The following is a 20220-nucleotide window of genomic DNA, read 5'->3' on the forward strand; positions in this document are numbered from 1 at the left end:
CCCAGCATACAATTAATAGACTTTATACAAAGAAAAAGCATGCACCACAAGTTCTAATTTCAGTCTGCCAAACTATGACTCTCAAGGGAGCTTCTCCCCCTCAAGTTCCTTCTCCGTCCAGTCCCACAACTTAGCAGCAAGCGCTCTGTCGTTGGTATGCGGCTTACCAAGTCCTGTTCGACCGATGGGCTCATAGTACGTGCCCGAGACGACATCCTTGGACGTCGAGGCCCACAGCTGGTTCAACGTACCTGTAGGAACGTCAACACCGATGAAGAGAGTTGTTAATTTCCACGCTAGGCGCATGATCCAGCTGTTGTCGCTCATGGTGTTGGCCAAGTTGGTGGTTACCAGGCCGGGCTGAAGCGAGGCAGTCGTGAGCTGGGGATAGCGTCTGGCAAGTTCTTTGGCAAACAAGGCGTTGGCGAGCTTGCTCTGCCCATAACGTGTAATGGTGCCCATTTGCAGAGCCTGGGACTTGAGCGTGTCGAACTTGATCCCCTCGGGGGGTGCATACTGGTGGGCAGATGAAGCAAGGACGGTAACACGCACATCGGCGCCCTTGTCAGCCGTCCGGAGGAGTGTTGGGAGGAGGAGCTTGGTCAGAAGGGCATGTCCCATGTGATTAGTACCAAATTGTATCTCATAGCCATCATCGGTTGTCCCAGGCGGCACAGACATGATGCCTCCGTTGAGCAGGAGGATATCAAGACGATCAGATTCCTGCGTAAAGACTTTGGCTGCATCGCGAATCGACTTGAAGGAGGCGAGATCTATCTTGACGAATTTGATGGGCGCATTGGGAACCTGCGCTTTGATGTCGCTGATGGCTTCTTTGGCCTTTGCTTCGGAGCGGGCTCCAAGCCAGATCTCTTTGGGGTCATGCTTGGCAAACTGAAGAACTGACTCCTTTCCAAGACCGCTGTTGCCGCCAGTCACTAGGATGACTTTGTCTTTCAACGAAGGGATGTCGGTGTCGGGGTTGAACCGGACGCTTTTGCTTCCTGCGGAGCCCATGTTTGGTGCGGTGATTGACGACGCTTGGTATAGAGATAAAAATATTGACGCTGATGACTGGATTCTCGTCGAAGGATTTGAGGTTTGTAACGGTTTGTAACGGTTTGTCACGTCAGAACTGCGACACGATCTTGGCTGGCATTGGCGATGCTTAAGTACTCCAGCTCATTGAGACAAGCACGACACTGTAGAGTAAAACCATGCCCGTCAATACTCCGCAAAGTCCGCACCAATTAAGCTCGCAATGTACGATGGACTCTGTGCTGCGACCCTTGCATACTGTGATGGAGCGCTTGACCGTGATGGGCATGGTACGCGGCCGCGATATCCGCATCGCATGGTGGACTAAGTGCCGAGAGTGTGAACGTCCTGGATAGGTTTAGCGTTGCGCGGCCAATTACAGGGCACATCTAGGGACTTGGCCCTCAAGTAAATCGCGGTCGCACCGACCGCACCGTGAGCTAGTGCGGGATTGACTACATGAACTCTATTTCATCGTTGTAGGTTGTGGCCTCTGCCTCGGACTTATCGGGGAATGCAAAGGAGGTAGGCTGTACTTCGCCTCATGGTCAAACCAGCTTGTAATCCATTCGAATTGCTGATGATACCCTTCCTACGCTACCTGAAGTAACCCCATCGCAATCGTCAGCAGAGTCGCGAAAAGAAAACTCGGAATAAAGGCATTCTGTAGGTCCGTCGGACTTATAAAGACCAGCCAGACAACCACAAAGATTCCACCCAAAATAATGCAGAAAAACAGCCATGCAAGAAATCTTCGCTGAGAAAAACCCATCTTGGCATGTAAGCCCCAGCCAGGTTCCGATATTCTCCTTGGAAAGGGGGGAGGGTTTGTCTTTTTGGGAAGCATATCGATAATGGTTGTTTCTCCGCTACCCTTTTTTGGATCACGGAGTCCAAATACCATTTGCAATCCAGCTGCTCTCATGTGAAAGTCGTGAGGCAAAGGAACGGAATGGTTGTAGAATGGAGTAGCAGGGGGAGGAAGTTCTTTCTGAATAGGATTGACTTGATCTTTGTTCTCCCAAATAACAAGGAACTACTAAGTTAGTGTGGTCCGCGATAGAAGGACGTTTCTTACCTGAACAAAATCGATCGCGGTACAACGCTTCCATGAGAAGAGTCGGCGAATCCAACCCTCCGTGCTACCAATGGCCGTGTTGACTTGGTGAAACAATTGTTCGTCGTCTAGCGTCTCTGCATTCTGAATGGGGGAAAGGTATATCTCTGTAGGCTCTGTAAAGTTCCTTTCGATGCACCAGTAAATGTCCTTCGTATCCACCGAGGTCTGAATTGCAGAAGAAACATTGCCTGTGAGGACATTGGTGCCGAGGGAGGAGTGAGATGGTTGTCTGAGTTTGGTGGGTTGCATAGAAGAACTTGGCTTAGCAGCTTGCTGTGCCTTGAGATCTTGTTGTGTAAGAGGGAGAAGAGGAATGCCGTTTGTGGTCACAGGGAAACATGTTGCTTTATAGCGATCAAACTCATCTTGAGAAAGAGCTAGAAACAAGTCGATTCCGTGCCACTGGGGAGTGTTAACTGTGAGACGACTTTCTAAGAGATCATCGGGCACTTACCTTCCAAATTGCCATGTAGCCACCGGCGTCAAGTTTAGGCAGCGGTTGATTCAGTGGAGCCCAATCTATTGGTCGACCAGTCCATTCCTCAATTTTGAGTCTCAAGGTATTGAAGCGTGAGCATGCCAAACGATCCTCTGGAATGAACCGAATCACCCTTACTCCGTCATTGTAGCGGATGTTCGGGAAGTTGTTCTATGAGATGTTAGTTATGAAACATCAAATGCAAAGAGACAAACCTCTGCCAACTTCTCACAGACGTGGGCTATCGTAGGTCTTAGCGCCGATTTGGCGAGCATGCCACTGATCATGGCTTGTAACATCCCTGCTCGATAATCTTTGTACGCCATTCGGTCAATAAATTCGAGAACCTGAGGCTTGACCTGTTCACCATCGTCGAAACGAGTATCGTTGAACACGTCAGAAGAGACATTGCCCTCTGTAGTTGTTATGTGGTCGCGAAACTCTGCTACACCAGCAGAACCTCCGCCTACTAGAAATGCAAGCATCTCTGTGAATACGCATCCCAACTTCCATATGTCGTTGGCCATCAGATCTGATGAGGAAGGGATCTTGATTTTTGCGCTAGGTTCGGCTACCCCCGTTATAGGAGACGCGTTCCGAACTTCTGGAGAGTCATAGAGCCAAGCTGATTGACGAGCGCGGCTACCTTGCTCCCATGTTCTGGCTCTAGATAGGTCGACAGATAACCCAAAATCTGTAAGCTTGAGAGAAAGTCCTGTACCGGAAGGCTCTTCATAGATCAGGATATTTGATGGCTTGATGTCGCGATGTGCCATATGAGCAGAGTCGTGAAGGTAGGCAACCGCACTTGAGAGTCCAGGAATCTGGCCCCAAAGAGAATCAAGATTTCGGTTTCGAAGGGGAACTGGGACATAAGAATCCCGGAAGAGACGTTTTAAGTTCGAAAGAGCCAGTGGGAACACGAAGTTGAAATGCTGTGTTGTACCCATCTCGGACCTGAAGACAGAGAGTGTCTCTATCAGATGAGGATGATTCAAGCTCTTGAGACGCTTCAAGGACTCATATTCGGCCCAGAACTGCTCAGCACTCGTGGATTCATGTAGACGTTTGACCGCGCACTATACTGTTAGATACAGCGGCCTCGCAACAATGGCAGACATACCTTTCGGATGACATCTTTTGAATCAGAAAGATGCCCGTTCAATGATAGGCGAGTCTCTACCCCGAATACCTTAGAGGTCTCGCCGCTTGCGACTGGAGTTGCGTACAAGCCTTGTAAGGTTCTTCCTACCTGGTCCGTTGTGACGTTTTCAACGACCAAGACTTGATCCGGAGTCGCATGCGCCTTGGGCTCCAGCGAAGGAACCACCTGTGTCACTGAGTCGAACAACGGTATTTGACTTGTATCAGGAGAGTCACACTGTTCAGTTGAAGGGTTGGACGGAGACTGGCCCCGGGATGATCTTTGTTTTCTTGGTCTTGCTTTGGCAATAGGCTGTCGCTTCTCAGCAGGCCCTCGCTTCTCAGTGGAGGCCTTGACTGCTTTGTTCTCTTCAAGAATACGCCGGTATCGACTACCCTCGGCAACAAGCTCCTTCTCCGCAGGGTCCAAATACCGCGGAGCCAAGATAATGAACTCGTCACCTTTCAGCTGCAACGGAATCAGCTGGCGAAGTGACAAGGTTCCGTGATAGACATACAGATACTTCGAAGTGCCCGTGGTAAATTCCGTCTAAAATCTTGCGTAATCTGAAAAGGTCTACTTGATACGCAGGTAGCGTGAACGCCACCCAGTTATTGTGACTCATCGAGGCAATATACTCGTCCAAAGCCGAAATTAAAGCTTGGAGGAACAAAAGTCGTCGGTTTACCGTGCAGTGTCGTGTTTAAAGGAACTCGTAACCCCGCAGCTGTGTGATTGTGCTGCATGTGGCTGAGATCTACTGTAGCCGATAATCCCTGAACAGAGGCTAAAATGGCTTATCACCCCGCACAGATAAGGATGGTAAGAATTGGGCGCTTGCTGACATCTGCTGTAAAGAACTAACCGAGACTTGCGCTTGAAAGCGTCAGCAATTTGAGGTATACAGGTGAATCAAGATATTTGACTGAAAGACGTCAATTACATCAACAAACAGAACAAAGCCAATAGCAGTCTTGTCTTTAATACATAAGAGTTTGAGTGCCCAGTAGCAGAATTGGTTACACCGTAACTGACAATAGTTGTTAGGAAGCTAATGAGAACAAGGTACAAACTCTAGCCTAACGAAAGAAAGCGTAGGATCAACTGAAGATTAATTTAAATGCTGGATCTTAAAACGGGCAAAGCAACAGAACGCGGATGTATTTACGGGATATCAGAATACCGATTCAATAAACAAATGCAATTTAGTAGCTCGTATCCAGCACAATCTGACAAACTCATAACCTTTAAACCCAAGCTCAAACAAGCTGGAGGTTTCCAACAGAATAGCCACACATCTGATCAGGAGACTTGCTACGAACACCTCCAGGTCCAGTTCCCTCAATTTTGGACCAGTCAATCTTGAGCCAAGGCTTCTCACCAAAGTCCAGAGCATTAGGCTCCCAGTTCAGAAGGGGGTTGGCCCCAGAGTCTTTCTCAACTTGGAGGGCCTGCTTCCAGGGCTGGGTCTTGGTTGGCTGGGGACAGACGACATCACATTCCCCGGGAGAGCTTTCGCGGGTCATCGGCTCGTCCTCATAACGTTTCTTGTCCGCGTCGGTATAGCGGCCGCGAGAATGTGAACGACTTCTCTCGGGTTCCATTGTGTCTGTGAGTTGTCAGTGGGAGTGCTTGAGGATTAGTTGAGTCATTACTCTTTGAGTTGTAGTATTGCAGTTTGCGACTGAGTGATGCGAACTGAGTGAACAATTCGGCCTCAACGTCGATCAACTCGGTCTTTTATCATTCAAGCAGAGCCTCAAGATCTGAGGATCCAACCAAATCGGAAGAAGATATCACAGACACTAGGAAAAATGTTCAGCAACTGATTGGCAACTCGGAGCGGAGCCCACCCATTGCATCGTGAGGGTGCTGATCTAGTCCAACCAGACTGGAGTCCCACGCCGAGATAATCAGCCGCGTTGCATGTGCACTAGTCTCTGCATCGCATTGATCATGGGGTCTCTTCGCACCAATGATCAACTTCTACCCCGCTTCTGATGAGGCTCTGTGATGATGGTCGGTTAGAATCTGCCAATCAACTGGAGAAGACCACAGCCTGATTTGTGACTTGAGACTTCGGTCCCGAGATATCTGAGGGAGCGGTTATCTAGGTTTCAAATGTAACTCAGTATTCCATTCGACGCGCAGATTGCGGCATGCCTATCTAAGAGGTGCAGACAAGCACAGCTTCACTTGGTGATTATCAAGACTGAGAGGAACGGTCAGTTGATCACGTATTCACATTTGATCAAGGCTAAATGACCCCATTAACGATGGCAGTGATTCTACATGAGCGATACCTATCCAATTACATAAACCCTAAGCTCGATGCTCTCCCGTATCTCCTCCGCGACAGCAGGATCTTCATCAAAGAACGAGGTATGCGGCGTATCTAGAATCATCAGTACATCCCTCAACGAGGCTCGGAACTTACACATGGCAACATCCTCTCTCCTCGCCAAAGAATCCATCGTCTTGATCAGCCAAACCTCCTCATCAGATTGGTCACTAACATAATACCATTTTTGATCTGGTGAGTAAGAGAAAAGGATATTCTCACTCACGACGTGGGGGTATACCAAATCGCTTCGATGGCCGTCTTTCTTATCACATGTGCGGTAGTCGCAAAGTGTGAGGGGGTATTGACGGATCGGCTTGAGGGGTTTCCAAACACTGGGTTGTCAGAGGGGATTGCATTTGGAGGGGGACTCACTTTATTATCCTGAAGCGTTGAGAGAGAATCGATGATGCTTGGGAGCCGAAGTCGTGTTTGATCTTAGCGATTGTTCCTTCGTAGGTTTGATCTGTCTCATAAGTTTAGTGAAGCGAACGAGAGGATCAGGCGTACCATTATGAGCCACTTTGCTTGGACGACCAATGTAGCCTTTCTCCTCTCCAGGTGCAGAGCCGCGCGGTTGACTCTGGCGGACCTGCTTCATTAACACTGTCCAGAGCAAGCAGTAGAAACATACAATATGATCAAATACACAAACTTTGACGTGACTCCCCAGAACTTCCTTCATAAATTTGACCACAGCAGGATACCCTTCTTCTTGAAAAGAAGGCCCGACATCAGAGAACTGATGCTTCCATTTGACCAGCTGGAAGCCATTCTTATCTAAAGTGAACTCGGATTCGTGGCCTCTGGCATCAGAGATCTGAACCCGTGCACTTGTATTGATGACATTCGTATTGGCGATCTTGGTCTGCGTAAAGGGAATGTTGGAGTAGAACGGCTTTTCAGTCGCCCATTTCGGATCTGAGCCGTCGAAGAATTGGAGAGTTGCTGTTTTAGTTGGCAGGGAGAGTGAGTCCTGTTTCTCCGGCCCGGTGTGCGCGTTTGGGTTGGACGTTGTTTGAGCCATGGTAACTTGATATCAATTACACCATAGAGTACACTGCAAATTGAACCAGGTACTGATGAATTTATCTTCAAAGACAACTCGCCAGAGCCGCGAGCCTCTAGGGGAGGCAAGAAAACTCAGGACCTCGATCCTAAGTGACAAAAAGACTAAGGTAATCTAGCATTAGCTTAGGATGCCTTTTGCTGAGTTTATTTTGACACCCTATATCAAGTCCGATGTTTTCTTGCTCCCGAGGAGCCTCACTTGTGTCATCCCCGCACATGCAAGTAAGCAGCCAGCCTGCTTGAGCCATCCACTACATCCCTGCAAGTTCTCAGTTGGGGTCTCAGATCACTTTATTCACGCATCTCTGTCTAATGAGAGCCATGCCCAGAACACCACCATAGAATGAGGCCGACAGCCAGTCGCAATCCGCGCACTGTCTTCCTCACACAGAGTTGAGACCTCCCTTCATCCGACAATCACTGAAGCATTGGCGGAGCTTTTCTTGGACCAAAAGTACCCTCCCATGCGTTCATGAACTTCAAAATCTTGGCTTCCTGGTTCTTGGCTGCGAGAACTGCGAGTCCGAAAGGTCTTCCATTGAAGTCTAGGTATCCGAGGGGAACATTGCCAACGGGGTATCCTGATATTGTAAGTGTTGCCCATGAATCCTGGAGTAAACCTACCGCTTCCACTTGCAAACGCCTTGATTGCTGTGTCACTTGATCCGACAATCACATCAACACCGTATTCTTTGAAGATGCGATCCAATCCATCGTCGCGCGCAACCTTTCGCAGGTGAGATAGGTTCTTCTCGTAGTCTTCGGGGGATAGATCCGATTCTTCCGCGTCGATCAAGAGTCCCTGGTCATCGTAGCCTGAAATGTTAGCGGGATCGTCAGTTGAGAGGCACACGTACCAGGAGGCATTTCAAGGTCGCGATGCGTCTTGTTGAACTCGATGAGATCTTTGAGAGAATGGACCTTGGAGTTTTCCGCCGACTCGAGATATTTGTTGAGGTCGTGCTTGAAGTCGGCCACTATTTCGTTAACTCTGATCATCCTTCAAGAGGTGACTTACTCATGATGACATCCTCACTGTCCTGCCCATCAAGCATGAAACACTCAGAAGGGGGAGAAAGAGGAACATCCCCGACATACTTCTTTGCCAGCTCCTCCATTTTGTCGTATGCAGCTTGGATCTCGGTGTGCTAAAAAGTCAGCAAGCTCATGAAAGCAGCGACCTACTCACCATTTGCTTTGTCGCACTTTCAACAGGTTTGAGGTAATCTTCCCCGGGCCACCATTTCTTGAAATCAACAGTCGCAATTGAAAAATCATCCCAAGATCCTCCCAGAGTCGCGAATTCATCAGTCCCTGAGATTACATCCAGTAAAACGGCCAGATCGTGTGGTGTCTTGGCCATGGGTCCTGCAGAGTCCATGGTATGACTGATTGGAATGATTCCAGACTGGGAAACTCGTCCGATTGATGGCTTGATCGTGTACAAAGCTGCTCGGGATGCGGGAGATACGAGGGATCCGTCTGTTTCGGTGCCGATGGAGAGGGGGGCGTAACCTGCGGAGACGGCGACTGCTGAGCCTGTTGAAGAGCCGGATGGGTTCTGAACTGTTAGTATCGGATGTGATGAGCCTCGAGGAACGCACGCTGTGACCGTTGTTACTGTCCTGGGGATCTATACCACCGCGGACGTAGGCGGATTGACATTGTCCACCTTTGCCGGACCATCCACTCGGGAGGTCATTGCTTCTGAAAGGAGTGAGTCGCGCTTCATTCGAGATGGCTTAAGACGTACCGAAAATATGCCCATTCCTGGTGAGTAGTCAGTTAACATGACCAAACTCAGAGACTGGAGCACTCACACTCAGATTCGCTTTGCCGATGATGATGAGTCCAGCTTGGATGAGCTTGTCGACGAGATCGGCATTCGCAGTCGGAGTCATGCCATGCAACGCCCAAGAACCGCAAGTCGTCTCCATTCCCAACTCAGGAACTGTCGCGATATTGTCCTGGAATGTCAGTCCCACCAACAACTGCATCGCCCGTCATACCGTCATACCTTGATCACAATCGGGATCCCATGCAGATTCCCCCGAACCTTGCCATCCTTTCGCTCCTTATCAAGCGCCTCCGCTCTCTGTCGCAGCTGATCTTTCGGAACCATGCTCAACATCGCATGAAGATACTTGTCGTGCTTCTGAATCATCTCAAGACTCTTCTCCACCAAGTCAACACTCGTGAAATGTCCATTCGTCAATCCGGATGCGAGAGTTTTGGCGTCGACGGTGAGGAGATCGGGCAGAGTGCGCCTCTGTGAAAAAAAGGGCGCCATTTGACGGAGATTTGACCAAGTGAACATGATGTAGAGTGAGAAAGCGAAAAGTGAAATGAAGGCGATGAAATGGACCTGATGTAGAGCCATGCCTCACATTCTCGTGGTGGTGAGGAGAAGCCTTATAAAGGTGAATGCGACAGGCTGATGCAATTAACCGATTCACGTGATTGCCAGTGTAACGGCCAGTGACAGGCAGGAATTCGAACAAAAGATTTATCGTTCAAATGGGCCTTTTGATCTCAAAATGTCCAGATCTGGGGGACTCTGGAGACTCATAAAATCTTCCAAGTCTTCAATAGAAATGTTTTGGGGGTCATTGTCTGAGTTCTCCAGTAATCGCTCTTGGACTGGTCTGTCACGAAAATCTGACAGATATCGATCTAAGCAGAACAACTCGACTGAACAAGGCTCTGAGGGAGACTCTTCTCCAAATGAGCTGAATGAACCAGCTTGTGCTTTTTTTGATGTCATAATGTTCTAATCGGTCAGCATGTTCCCTATTGCACGACGACTCTCACTCACGCACTCAGTTGTGACGTTCTGCAGCCGTACATGAGTTTACGAAAAGACCAATATGTCAATGTGCATTGTCTCAATCTCACCTGAACAGACCCCAAGTTTAATAACTCTTACAAAAAGCTCGTTCACTGACATCAAAGTCTGCCGATTTCCCAATCCAGTAACGTAGCCTTACATTTCACTCATTAATATGTTTGGCTCTCATCTCATTTTGCTTTTCTCTTATGACACTTCATCAGGCTGACTCCATGCAACAACTGAGATTATGTCTCTACAGAGCAGTTTCACCGATTTCCAAAAAGGGAATCATCAGGCAGCTGAGGATGATGACGAGGGTAATCAATCACCTGTTTCACATCTGCAGAAATCTTGACGCCCGATGAGCCTCAACTCAATTACTAATTATCCCAAACTAATGCCGTCGTTGTTAATCCCTCCTCATCACCAGGCATAATCATGGGCTCAGCTCCAATAACTTTGAACCCAACAGACGTATACAGCTTAATTCCCATTGGACTCCCGAATACCGTAGCAACGAATCCCTCACGCTCTGCCTTTTCCATTCCATACTTACAAAGAACAGCCCCGCAACCTCTTCTTCGATAATCTCGATGCGTCGCAAGATTAACAAGGTGAAGCTGTCTGCTACCGAATTGACTGAAATGCATGTCATAAACTTCTTCTACGCGCGACGCGAAATATCGCATATGAGGGAGATTCGCATCACGACGCTCGTTGTCGCCCAAAACATCGGGTTTGACTGGGTTATTAGCTAGGATGTGAGAATTGAGGCTGACATACTTGGTTTGACACCAGTGAGACCAGAAACATCCCAGATTCCCAGGGCGACAAGCTTTTGCCCAGCCTCGATGACAAGAATGTCATAGCTTTCAGGCTGTTTCAAAAATCCCTCATACTCGACTCTGGTCCACTTCCACTGATCTTCAGGGTATTCATGTCGATATGGGAATCGGTAATCTCGTTCTGGATCATCAGGAAATGCTTCAATAGCAAGTTTTGTAATGCCGTCCAAGTCATCAATCGTAGCTTGTCGCATACGGAGTTCTTGGTCGATTGTTCTCTCCATGGTTGTGTAATTCCCACTGTGGCTGGTTGATTCGTCTTTAATGGTGGTTGTCATCAAATGTTTACCGCCTGAAAAGAGTAATCGGGTGGTGAGACTGTAGATCTTTGCCTGTTATGGTAGTCGGTAGAAGCATCGTTTGACAAGTCACGCCAGCTCGGGATCCATGCCTGATATGGAAATCGGTAGAGGCCCTGAATATTTAGCTCCTTACCCCACAACTTTATTTCGTGGATCTTTTGTACCGATTACTGAATTAAGCAAAATGATCGAGAACGGTAAGGTCCTTTTGTTGTGTTTGACGTTGCTGACGACGATAGTGGACTGGTTTGAAGTGATTGAGAATCTGGAGGAGGGTTTGTTTGATAGTGACGACTGGCTGTCGGAGCTTTTACGCGAGGAGCCAAAGGATGATGTCAACGTTGCCGTGGAACCCGTGGAAGGCTCGGCGTCAGTTGCCGAAGAGTTGACTTTGGATCCGTCACTGTTGACTCTTCCGACTTACACGGACTATCCTCGCAGTTACACTCAGACATTTGAACCTTATGATCTTCCGATGGACCATGTCTTTCCAAATTTGACTCTGCAACAGAGTGTCTCTACAGAAGATGAGATACGATTCACGCCGAGCACCAACTCGATCCTGACTCCATCGGGGTCAAGTGCGCATTCTCAAAGTCCTCCAAGGGCAGTGAATAAGAGTCAGAAACGCAAGCCGCGATCAGACCGTAAACCAGATCGATCAGATGTTCTTACTACAGATCTTGTAAGTGACGTGAATAATTGTTGTTCTAACTAACATTTCAGGCCCCCAAAATCGCCTACAAGCATGACCAAGGTGGTAACCTTCAGGGCGTATTCACTGTTTCCGGACTGAATACTAGGGTTAGAGGTCCGTTCACTGAAGAAGCTCGGAAGGCTACTGCGATTGCAAGAAAGAGAGGTGTCTGTGAGAAGTGCCGCGGCATGAAAGTTCGAGTAAGTTGCCTAGCATTTTGTTGAGTCACACTGACTGGGTAGTGCATAATGCCAGAGAATCCCTATGAACCATGTCTCAGATGCTCAAGACTGACGATTCTGAAACGTCCATGTATCAGAGTTAATCTTCACGAGCTTCCACTGCACCGACTGGGTAAGTGTCTGCGCCGGTTGTTGACCAAGCAAGCTAACCGTTCAGGCTCTACACGCGACAACAAGCTGTACGAATGGCTGTCCATTAAGGATGTCATGAACGCAAGCCTAAACATTGACCTCAATCGACATACAATCAAGTTGACTCAAGGATTCGACTGTGAGGTTGAGGTCACTGTGTCAAAGTTTCAGCCTTTGCCTGGCGACAAGACATCATATCCCTGGAGAGACTCTGCAGGGAATCAACGAATGCTCGAGTTGCCGCACTACTACATCGCCGACATGGATAGCCATCAGAGGGTCATTGATCAGTACAACCAGAAATCGTACAAAGTGTATATTCAGAGGCTTCTCAAAGGGAAGAGTCCGTTGATGATTTGGACGCTTCAGGAGGCAATACGGTTCTCGGAAACTCACCAGAGCTCCCTTGTCAAGGATAGTCTTCGGCTTTGGGCTGGAAGTCGGCTAACTGAGCTCCCATGGATGATCTGCGGCGAACATACCCTCGGTCAGATTCCAGTTCAAGATCTCGAATGTCCCCGCAGTGGTACGATACCGATTCCTCCGATCATGGACACGCAAATGGACCATCTTGTCATCAAAAACATCATGACCCCCCTGCGCCAACGGATTCTTGCAGGCCTGCAGGCGAAGATCATGGAAAAGAAACGCGAGAACTGGTACGAGATTTATCTCACCACCTTTGTGCTTCTCAGCAACATGGAGCGTCAATTTGCTCAGGTTCTGTACATAATCGACTGGTATGGAATGGAGAGCCGATTTGGCACAAGAGGAAACTCTTCCGTCAGCGAGTCATTCATCCACTCGTGCAAATCACTCCTTGCGTTCTTTCACTATGCTGGTGGAAGTCATAAGCCACTAGCGCTAGACTGGAAAGGTCCAAAAGCACCTCTTGGGATCATGACACAGCAGCAGGCTGAGTACCTGGATAAGACTCAGAAGCAGGTTGACCGCGAGGGCGAGAACTTGACCGGTTTGAAGACCGGGTCAATTTACGAGAAGGATATGTATTGGTGTCATCAGTTGTTACTGGGTGATTGCAAGGTTGATGAGCAGAATGATCGGGAGATTGATGAACTCAAGGAGGAGGACTACATCTTTCACTGAGGCGGTTTGTGAGCTTGAAGCGGTAGCCTGGGGAGAACGGGAAGATGATGCACGAATTAATCAACCTGTATGACATTATTAACAAGCGGCTATCATTGTGACTGCTTCATGACTGGTCTGGACTAATCTCATTCTATGAAGAAGCCCCCGGTGTTTCATCCGAAATCAGGCGATTGTATGATGGAGTGACCACCTTTTCCCACATAAAACACATTGCAATTCTTCCGTGAGCTCAAAACTAATAAGGAGAGGAGAGGAGAGGAGATGACCTCTGAGGACTCTAAAAAACGTTGGTGAGGGGGTGAGTTGAGCACCAGCTGATCTCGCTTCTTGTTGCCTGGGCTTTGTATCAATAATCAGCATCGCTTCAATTACAGATGATCCTTTGAGTATTTACCTCCGTACTCCAGTTGTATCCTCTTGATTCAATTCGGTGTCAATCCATAGAGTGACCTCATACGGCGCGGAGGTGCACCTTCCTGATCTCCCGTTGGACATGTGAAAGTCCACATGGCGATTAAGCTTAACATCGATGACCAATGAAAGAGGGCGTGTAGTCCAAAAAGGGAATACGTGTTGATGGTGGGGGAACTCTGTAGGTAGGAACATGTCAGTGTTGGTTCGAAACGAATGGGAATGACTAACCTCGAAAGAAGTGGCAAGGAGCATCAGCCTCCGACTCCAGTGGTTTCGAGAGGATTCACTCATCCTCATTGGTGGAAGAGGAAAGGTTGCCGTTTTACAGGCGTCAGGACTACTACCAAATGCGTATCGGCCAAGCCATCCAACAGAATTATCAGGTAGTTGCAAAGCTGGGCTACAGCACCACTTCAACTGTATGGTTTTCTCGAGACCTTAGGTACGCACCATGTCATCTTATAAATCACATGCTGATATCAACCCAGAGATGGGAGCCTTTGGGTACTGAAAGCCCATATCAGTAAGCTCAAACACAATCAAGAATTAGCTGTGTATAAACACCTGTCTAGACTCAATTTAGACCCCGCAGGTCGGCAGCATGTACGAGAAGTCTGAGACACATTCAAGCTCAGTGGTCCTCTTGACGAGCATGAAGTCTTCATCATGCTGCCGTTGGGAATGAGTCTCAGGAGTTTGCAAGAATTGCAGCAGGGCAATGTCTTCCAGGAGACTCTCGTCACGTCCGCCCTCGACCAAACATTACTAGGGTTTAACTACTTGCATGATGCTGATGTGATCCATACTGGTAAGCCTAACAAGCTCATCTGCGACAGAATCCAACTGATGGCTTAAAGACATTCACTCGGACAATCTTGTTTCATTAACCGACGACTCGATTATCTCTACTGTGGAGGACCATGAATTCACCGGCCCTCAGCACGAAAGTTCATCGACGAAACCGTCATTCATGTCTCGCAATATATGTTGGGAGGTGCTGGCTCCCTCACAATCTGCGATCCTGGACAGGCACGCATCGGTAAGGTGCATGGAGGCATCGCCATGCCGCCGCCATATCGTGCTCCCGAGGTCATTCTCGGTATGACCTGGGGTAACTCTTTGGATGTTTCGAGGGTGGGACTCTTGGTAAGAAGAGACGAGCATCTTCCCCAACAAAACTAACCAACTTAGACCTGGGACCTTTTGCACCAGAAAGGCATCTTCCGTGTGTACAACCAATCTGAAGATCTCAATGATGCTCATCATTTAGCGGCTATGACTGTGCTCCTAGGGCCGCCGCCGGATGTTTTTCTCAGGATTCGACAAGACGCGCAAATACTGGGATGCTGAGGGTAGATGGCACGGCCTTGTTCCCCTCCCTTCTGAGGGTGAACTCAAATCCCTGGACACAAACTTGTCTGGAGAGGATAGAGATAACTTCCTTGACCTTTTGGCCTGCGTGCTTACCTGGCTCCCAGAGGATTGGTTAAACAGTCCCGAGGCATATTTTCATCCCTGGCTAAGAGGAGAAGGTGGTGTTGAAAGATAATAGCATAAGTCTTTCCTACTCTTATATAGCTGGTTAGCAGAGTGAACAGGAAATTTGCTATGTCGAATTCAATAATTCCAGATACGAGATGGTTCTTCCAAGGCCAACACGATAAACGATATCTTTGCATTGAACATAATCCAGTCCAAGTTAACTACGCTGATCATGCCTTCATGTTAATGAAGACCGTCTTGGGCTCAGTATGCGATCGGATAGCATGGATCCCGTTCTCCCTCCCAATACCGCTCTCCTTGGTTCCACCGAAAGGGGTCTGCCAGAAGACGGTGCTCACAGCATTAATACCCACCATACCACTATCAAGCTCAGCCGAGATTCTCATTGCTCGAGTTATATCTTGCGTAAATACTCCCGCCATAAGACCGTAGCGAGTGTCGTTAGCCAGCTTGATCACCTCGTCTTCCGACTCGAACCGGTTGATCACCGCCACGGGACCAAAGATCTCTTGCCGGATGATCTCGGCATCCTCGGCCACATCAGTGAAGACGGTGGGAGCAACATAGTAACCCTACATTGAAGGAAGATCGGGTTAGTGTAAGTTCAAATACCAGGGGTGCGTCATGGGATTGGGTCTGCTACTTGGGAAGATGAAGGAAGCAGGGGAATACCTACCTTGTCATGTAGCCTGCTCCCGCCGACGAGGAGTGATCCCTGGCTACTGCCACGGTTGATGAAGCCCATTACGCGGTTGAACTGTGCCTCGTCGACAACGGGACCAACAAAGGAATTGGGGTCGTCAGGATCACCAACGAGCTTGGTCTTTTCCTCCACCAGAGCCCTAAACCTTTGCACAAAGACATCATAGATGCCGCTTTGGACATAGACGCGCGAGGCGGCAAAGCAGGCCTGGCCTGTGTTGATAGTGATGGCATTGACACACCAGGTAACAGCATTGCCAATGTTTGCATCGTTGAAGATGAGGGCAGGACTTTTTCCACCCAGCTCAAGCGTCACGCGCTTGAGGTTGGACCGGGCGGCCATTTCCTGGATCTTCTTACCTGTTGCAGTTGAGCCAGTAAAGGAGACCTTGCGGATACGCATGTGGTTCGCGATGATTGCTCCAGTGCTGCCATCTCCCGAGAGGATCTGGAATACGCCAGGCGGGAACCCGGCTGCCTTGATGAGACTCCCCATTGCAAGACCAGCGAAGGGCGTCTTCTCGGACAGTTTAAGGATGAAGCAATTTCCTGTTGCCAGCGCTGGCGCCGCCTTGGCACATGCACTCCCAATCGGCGCGTTCCACGGAATGATGCCTGATACCACTCCGAGGGGTTCTTGCCGCACAAGCTTGAAGAAACCGTCCTCTTCTGGGTACGTCTCACCAGCCAGTTTGTCAGTCCAACCGGCAAAGTAGCGTAGAGCCTCTACCGCGAAGCCAATCTCCATTGCCCCGGCCACGCTGATAGGACCGCCCAAAGTGGCACGAGTCATCGCCGCCATGGCCTGCGAGTGCTCGAGGAGGTTTGACGCGAGGTTGAGAAGCATGTCACGTCGGATGTTGGGAGGAGTCTTGCGCCAAGCCGGGAAAGCTGCCTCGGCTGCTTGAATGGCGGCATCAACATCTTCCTCACCAGCAAGAGCCACTGAATCGCTCACTAAGGAGCCATCTTTGGGGTTATAGACTGTGAGAAACTTGTCCGACTTGGCGTCGACAAACTAGAGGTAACGGGGTGGTGTTAGAATTTGAGGGAAATGCGTGACTGATCAGATAAACAAACCTCATTGTTGATGAAAAGCTTCGTCGGAAGATGGTCAATGTTCCACGGGAAATCGGCCTTCTCAGAAGGCTCGCTGGTGCTGAAAGCGTTGGAGGACACCATGTCTGTTGCGGATTGATCGATGAATGGAGAGAGTATGAATGTTCGAGGGAACCGGCGGATATCCCGCTTCTTATAGCTTCTCTATGAGAGATGCTTATGTAAATCCCTCCGACCTTGCTCTCCTATGGTGCATGCGGAGTCGTGGCCCCGACACTCACTGGTAGTCCGCAGACAAGCTCGACCCCGTTGCGCAGAGCATTGAAGGGCTCAATATTCTGTCGTTTCTAATGTAACTCCGCCGAACGACGTATATCATGCCTCTGGGTGACCTGGTGACCTGGGCAGTGGCCTTCCGTGTCCGCGTCTTATTAAAGTACCCGTTGGCGCTTGGCTGTCCCATTTCGTTCGGCCGAAGGAACCTGATTGGCTCGGCGTCTGACCGGACCTCCGCACAAACTCCGGAGCGGGATCATGAATACTGCGACTATTGCCAGCTCAAGAGGACAAGGTTGACGCTTCTATCGGAGACAATACTGAGGCGCAGAACGGCTTGTTTGCTTCGGGCAGATTATGGTAGCAAGGGTTTCTATTCCAGCTGATCAATCGCTCATTATGCATCCAAATACTTCGCACAAACTGACTGTAGGAGTACAAAATTACACGCTGCCGTAACTAGCCTTCTGAAAACTCGAATGGTACCAGGTCCTGAAATTCCCATGTATGCGAGTCTGTATACGTGCCTGGCACAAGGACTTCATGTGACCCACGGGCAGCGAGACTTGTGTCAATCTGGCTCCTGTGAATACTGCCTACTCGATCACACATCGTGTCAATGACAGAGAATCCTGTCAGGGATGGCGCGGCCACACAACCTGTATCATGCAAATGCCACGCCCCATATCCTCCGCTACTGTCTTCTGGCATGGTCCCCAAATGCTCGGTCAGAAGTTTTTCTACTGCCCCCTCGCCAGATTCCTCCAGGCGATTCACTCGGAGTCTGCCAAGATAAGGTGCCGCAAATTCGAGATTAAGCCCTTCCTCAAATATGCGGCATTCTCCCCCACATGCCGATTCATTGATATATAGCGAGTGCATGACTCCGTCTGCTGCGCTGGCTTCAGCCTCTTGCAGCCATTTCAGCACCCGTAGCTCCGTCTCGCCCTGCGAATCAAGAGAGGACTTGACAAGGCCCTCTATGCTCCTTATGGTCATCTGTACCAGTCCTATGTCCTGTAAGCGCTGGTGCGCGAGTGCACAGTGGCCGAGGTTGTGAACGTCCAAATGCGCAAGGAGCAAGGTGGCCGAGGCTGTGAGGGCCTTGAAGTCGACAGCACGACAACAGGTAGGTACCTGGTTGAATTTACGGTACAATATGAATCGAGACAGTATATCCCGACTCGCCGTAACAGCCTTGTACAAGCTGTCCGCGTCTCGTGGTTGTAGCGATGACAGGCTCTGAAGGACATAGGGCAGATGGAGGATAAGGAGAAGATGAGCATGGTTGACTTGCGCTAGAAGCCTAGACGCCTCGGAAGTAGACGCGTCGGTGACAGAGTCGCTCAGGTGAGGTGGGAGCCACCATTCTGCAGGGAGTAGGGAAGCGATCCTCTGGAGTTCTCGATCCAAGCTCTGTGTCTCCTCGAGTTCGCTCTGGAGAGCCTGTGTCGGATCTGCAGCGGCGATGCGTTGATTCCGGGAGATGAGTCGGCCCATAATAACTGTGTGTAGTTGATCCAGTCTCCCTAATGGACTTTCTGCCGCTACGACGTCGGATGAGGCGACACTATCATCGGTAGTAGCAGATGGAAGGCCCAGCATGAGTGACAAGAATCGGTCGGCATAGTTGAGGCGGAACCAGAGAAGTCTTGACTTCGGAGCATGACTGGGCTCATATATCTCGTCTGATCTCTGAGACCGAAGGGGTAGATTCAAAAGCTGCGCGATGCTAATAGCGCGGCGAAAGGCCATCCAGCCATGCTTCAAGTTTCCTGAGTTGATATGGTAGAGGCCCTCAAGCATGAGAATCTCAAGGCCGTCGTACGAGGCGACCAGAAGATCCTGCGAAGTGACATAGCGGATAGCCGCGTCAAAATACCTCCGCGAAGCCTCCCGAGCTGACCTGAGTAAGCGAGAGACTCCCTTGTCGGATGAGTTGCTCTCATGTAAGTGCTGCAAACCCAGAGCTATCTCTATGAGCCTTCGTGCAATCAGAAGAGGGTGCAGAGTTGGATCAGGAATAGCAAGAGGCTGATAGTGGATGGATGACTGTACAAAACCTCCCGGGCTCTGTATCATCTGTATGGGGTGGTATGCAACCTTGGCCTTGCGAAGGATAACCAAAGCAGAGTTTAGGGAAATTATCAACGATTTGACATGATGGTTAAGCGTGTCAACAAATGGAATTGTTGGAGGTAATCCGATGGCTGTCGGAACTGCAACGTTTGTTTCAGATGTCTCTGTCCGATATGATTGGGGTTCTGAGGCAGGATTTGGGAGGGTTACAGGCTGCCTTCGGTCTGTCTCCCTGTCACCGCAAACGGGTGGAGCAGACACCGAAACTTCATGCTGGACGGGGCCTCGGGTGGGTTGGGGCCTTATCTCCCTCCACCGTGGCGGTGCTGGTGTAGACCCTCTGTGGAATTTCAACGAAGCTGGTGGCAGAGTAGATGGCTCCCCTCCCGAATGGGAACCCGGAGCGGACCGGTCAAGGAGCTGACTGATGAGCCCCTCCACATGCAGCAGACTCTGAGCAACCTTCTGATGGGCTGCACCCCGGTCTGTCGTAGCGGGACTCATCTGGAACTCTTGGCCCACGCACTCAGACCTATGTCGTCTACAGGAGATGCAAACTGTGGCACCTTGTGTAAAGGTGCAACGGATCTTACGACGCCTACACTCCCAGCAGCTCGACGTGCCTCTCCTGACTTTCCGCCTCCTTCGCGCGGGGGCCGAGGTCAGCGGTTGGAAGTTCGGAGATAGGGTTGTAGATGAGGACGCCATTGGGCAGAATTACGGCGGCTTATGGCATTCACCTCTGTCAATTGGAAGTGCTGGGAAAGAATGAACTCAGTGGATGGGAATGGAAGTTAAAGTTGCATTTAATTTGCCGACTCTATTGAAGCGAAGTGG

General features: G+C 49.6%; 9 protein-coding genes across 9 annotated transcripts; 2 read left to right on the forward strand and 7 right to left on the reverse strand.

Annotated features, from left to right (window-relative positions):
- Window positions 1-81: 81 nt before the first annotated feature.
- Window positions 82-1017, reverse strand: FOBCDRAFT_141074 (uncharacterized protein; the record flags this gene model as incomplete). Its single annotated transcript, XM_031189119.2, has 1 exon — window positions 82-1017. The coding sequence occupies one exon, from the start codon at window positions 1015-1017 to the stop codon at window positions 82-84; it is 936 nt and encodes a 311-aa protein (XP_031036384.2).
- Window positions 1018-1630: 613 nt separating this feature from the next.
- FOBCDRAFT_262950 (kinase-like domain-containing protein) lies at window positions 1631-4405 on the reverse strand (the record flags this gene model as incomplete). The annotated part of the gene is made up of 6 exons (XM_031189118.2): window positions 1631-2074; window positions 2117-2560; window positions 2613-2807; window positions 2852-3715; window positions 3760-4248; window positions 4298-4405. 6 exons carry the CDS (start codon window positions 4403-4405, stop codon window positions 1631-1633), a joined length of 2544 nt encoding a protein of 847 aa, XP_031036383.2.
- Window positions 4406-5039: 634 nt separating this feature from the next.
- Window positions 5040-7148, reverse strand: FOBCDRAFT_187173 (uncharacterized protein; the record flags this gene model as incomplete). The annotated part of the gene is made up of 7 exons (XM_059608652.1): window positions 5040-5389; window positions 5436-5517; window positions 6096-6175; window positions 6218-6456; window positions 6497-6587; window positions 6632-6713; window positions 6756-7148. 7 exons carry the CDS (start codon window positions 7146-7148, stop codon window positions 5040-5042), a joined length of 1317 nt encoding a protein of 438 aa, XP_059467736.1.
- A 97-nt stretch (window positions 7149-7245) lies between these two features.
- Window positions 7246-9575, reverse strand: FOBCDRAFT_228742 (amidase signature domain-containing protein; the record flags this gene model as incomplete). The annotated part of the gene is made up of 9 exons (XM_031189115.3): window positions 7246-7773; window positions 7817-8008; window positions 8050-8169; window positions 8211-8340; window positions 8382-8753; window positions 8797-8899; window positions 8946-8962; window positions 9013-9159; window positions 9210-9575. 9 exons carry the CDS (start codon window positions 9570-9572, stop codon window positions 7610-7612), a joined length of 1608 nt encoding a protein of 535 aa, XP_031036380.2. The 3' UTR covers window positions 7246-7609.
- Window positions 9576-10362: 787 nt separating this feature from the next.
- FOBCDRAFT_262954 (acyl-CoA N-acyltransferase) lies at window positions 10363-11128 on the reverse strand. The gene is made up of 2 exons (XM_059611320.1): window positions 10806-11128; window positions 10363-10776 (listed from the first exon to the last, which is right to left on the reverse strand). The coding sequence occupies exons 1-2, from the start codon at window positions 11089-11091 to the stop codon at window positions 10403-10405; spliced, it is 660 nt and encodes a 219-aa protein (XP_059465561.1). The 5' UTR covers window positions 11092-11128; the 3' UTR covers window positions 10363-10402.
- Window positions 11129-11353: 225 nt separating this feature from the next.
- On the forward strand, window positions 11354-13347 carry FOBCDRAFT_321700 (uncharacterized protein; the record flags this gene model as incomplete). Its single annotated transcript, XM_059612075.1, has 5 exons — window positions 11354-11366; window positions 11409-11854; window positions 11896-12066; window positions 12109-12220; window positions 12266-13347. 5 exons carry the CDS (start codon window positions 11354-11356, stop codon window positions 13345-13347), a joined length of 1824 nt encoding a protein of 607 aa, XP_059465562.1.
- Window positions 13348-14215: 868 nt separating this feature from the next.
- FOBCDRAFT_242384 (kinase-like domain-containing protein) lies at window positions 14216-15313 on the forward strand (the record flags this gene model as incomplete). The annotated part of the gene is made up of 6 exons (XM_059610484.1): window positions 14216-14268; window positions 14337-14376; window positions 14416-14572; window positions 14705-14910; window positions 14956-15069; window positions 15116-15313. The coding sequence occupies 6 exons, from the start codon at window positions 14216-14218 to the stop codon at window positions 15311-15313; spliced, it is 768 nt and encodes a 255-aa protein (XP_059465563.1).
- Window positions 15314-15476: 163 nt separating this feature from the next.
- Window positions 15477-17151, reverse strand: FOBCDRAFT_321701 (Aldehyde/histidinol dehydrogenase; the record flags this gene model as incomplete). The annotated part of the gene is made up of 3 exons (XM_054706429.1): window positions 15477-15839; window positions 15944-16987; window positions 17050-17151. The coding sequence occupies 3 exons, from the start codon at window positions 17149-17151 to the stop codon at window positions 15477-15479; spliced, it is 1509 nt and encodes a 502-aa protein (XP_054562404.1).
- A 537-nt stretch (window positions 17152-17688) lies between these two features.
- Window positions 17689-20144, reverse strand: FOBCDRAFT_187180 (uncharacterized protein). Its single transcript, XM_054706430.2, has one exon. It carries the CDS (start codon window positions 20089-20091, stop codon window positions 17764-17766), a length of 2328 nt encoding a protein of 775 aa, XP_054562405.2. The 5' UTR covers window positions 20092-20144; the 3' UTR covers window positions 17689-17763.
- Between the last annotated feature and the right edge of the window lie 76 nt (window positions 20145-20220).

This window comes from Fusarium oxysporum, chromosome VIII (assembly GCF_013085055.1).
Source record: "Fusarium oxysporum Fo47 chromosome VIII, complete sequence".
Lineage (NCBI taxonomy): Eukaryota > Fungi > Ascomycota > Sordariomycetes > Hypocreales > Nectriaceae > Fusarium > Fusarium oxysporum.

What these genes read in the sequence shown, in the direction of transcription:
- FOBCDRAFT_262954 (XM_059611320.1), bottom strand. Translation starts at nt 11,091, where the DNA reads ATGGAGAGAACAATCGACCAAGAACTCCGTATGCGACAAGCTACGATT. An exon ending in TCTCACTGGTGTCAAACCAA is followed by an intron (nt 10,777 to 10,805) that starts GTATGTCAGCCT and finishes CTCACATCCTAG; the next exon opens with CTAATAACCCAGTCAAACCC.
- FOBCDRAFT_187180 (XM_054706430.2), bottom strand. Translation starts at nt 20,091, where the DNA reads ATGGCGTCCTCATCTACAACCCTATCTCCGAACTTCCAACCGCTGACC.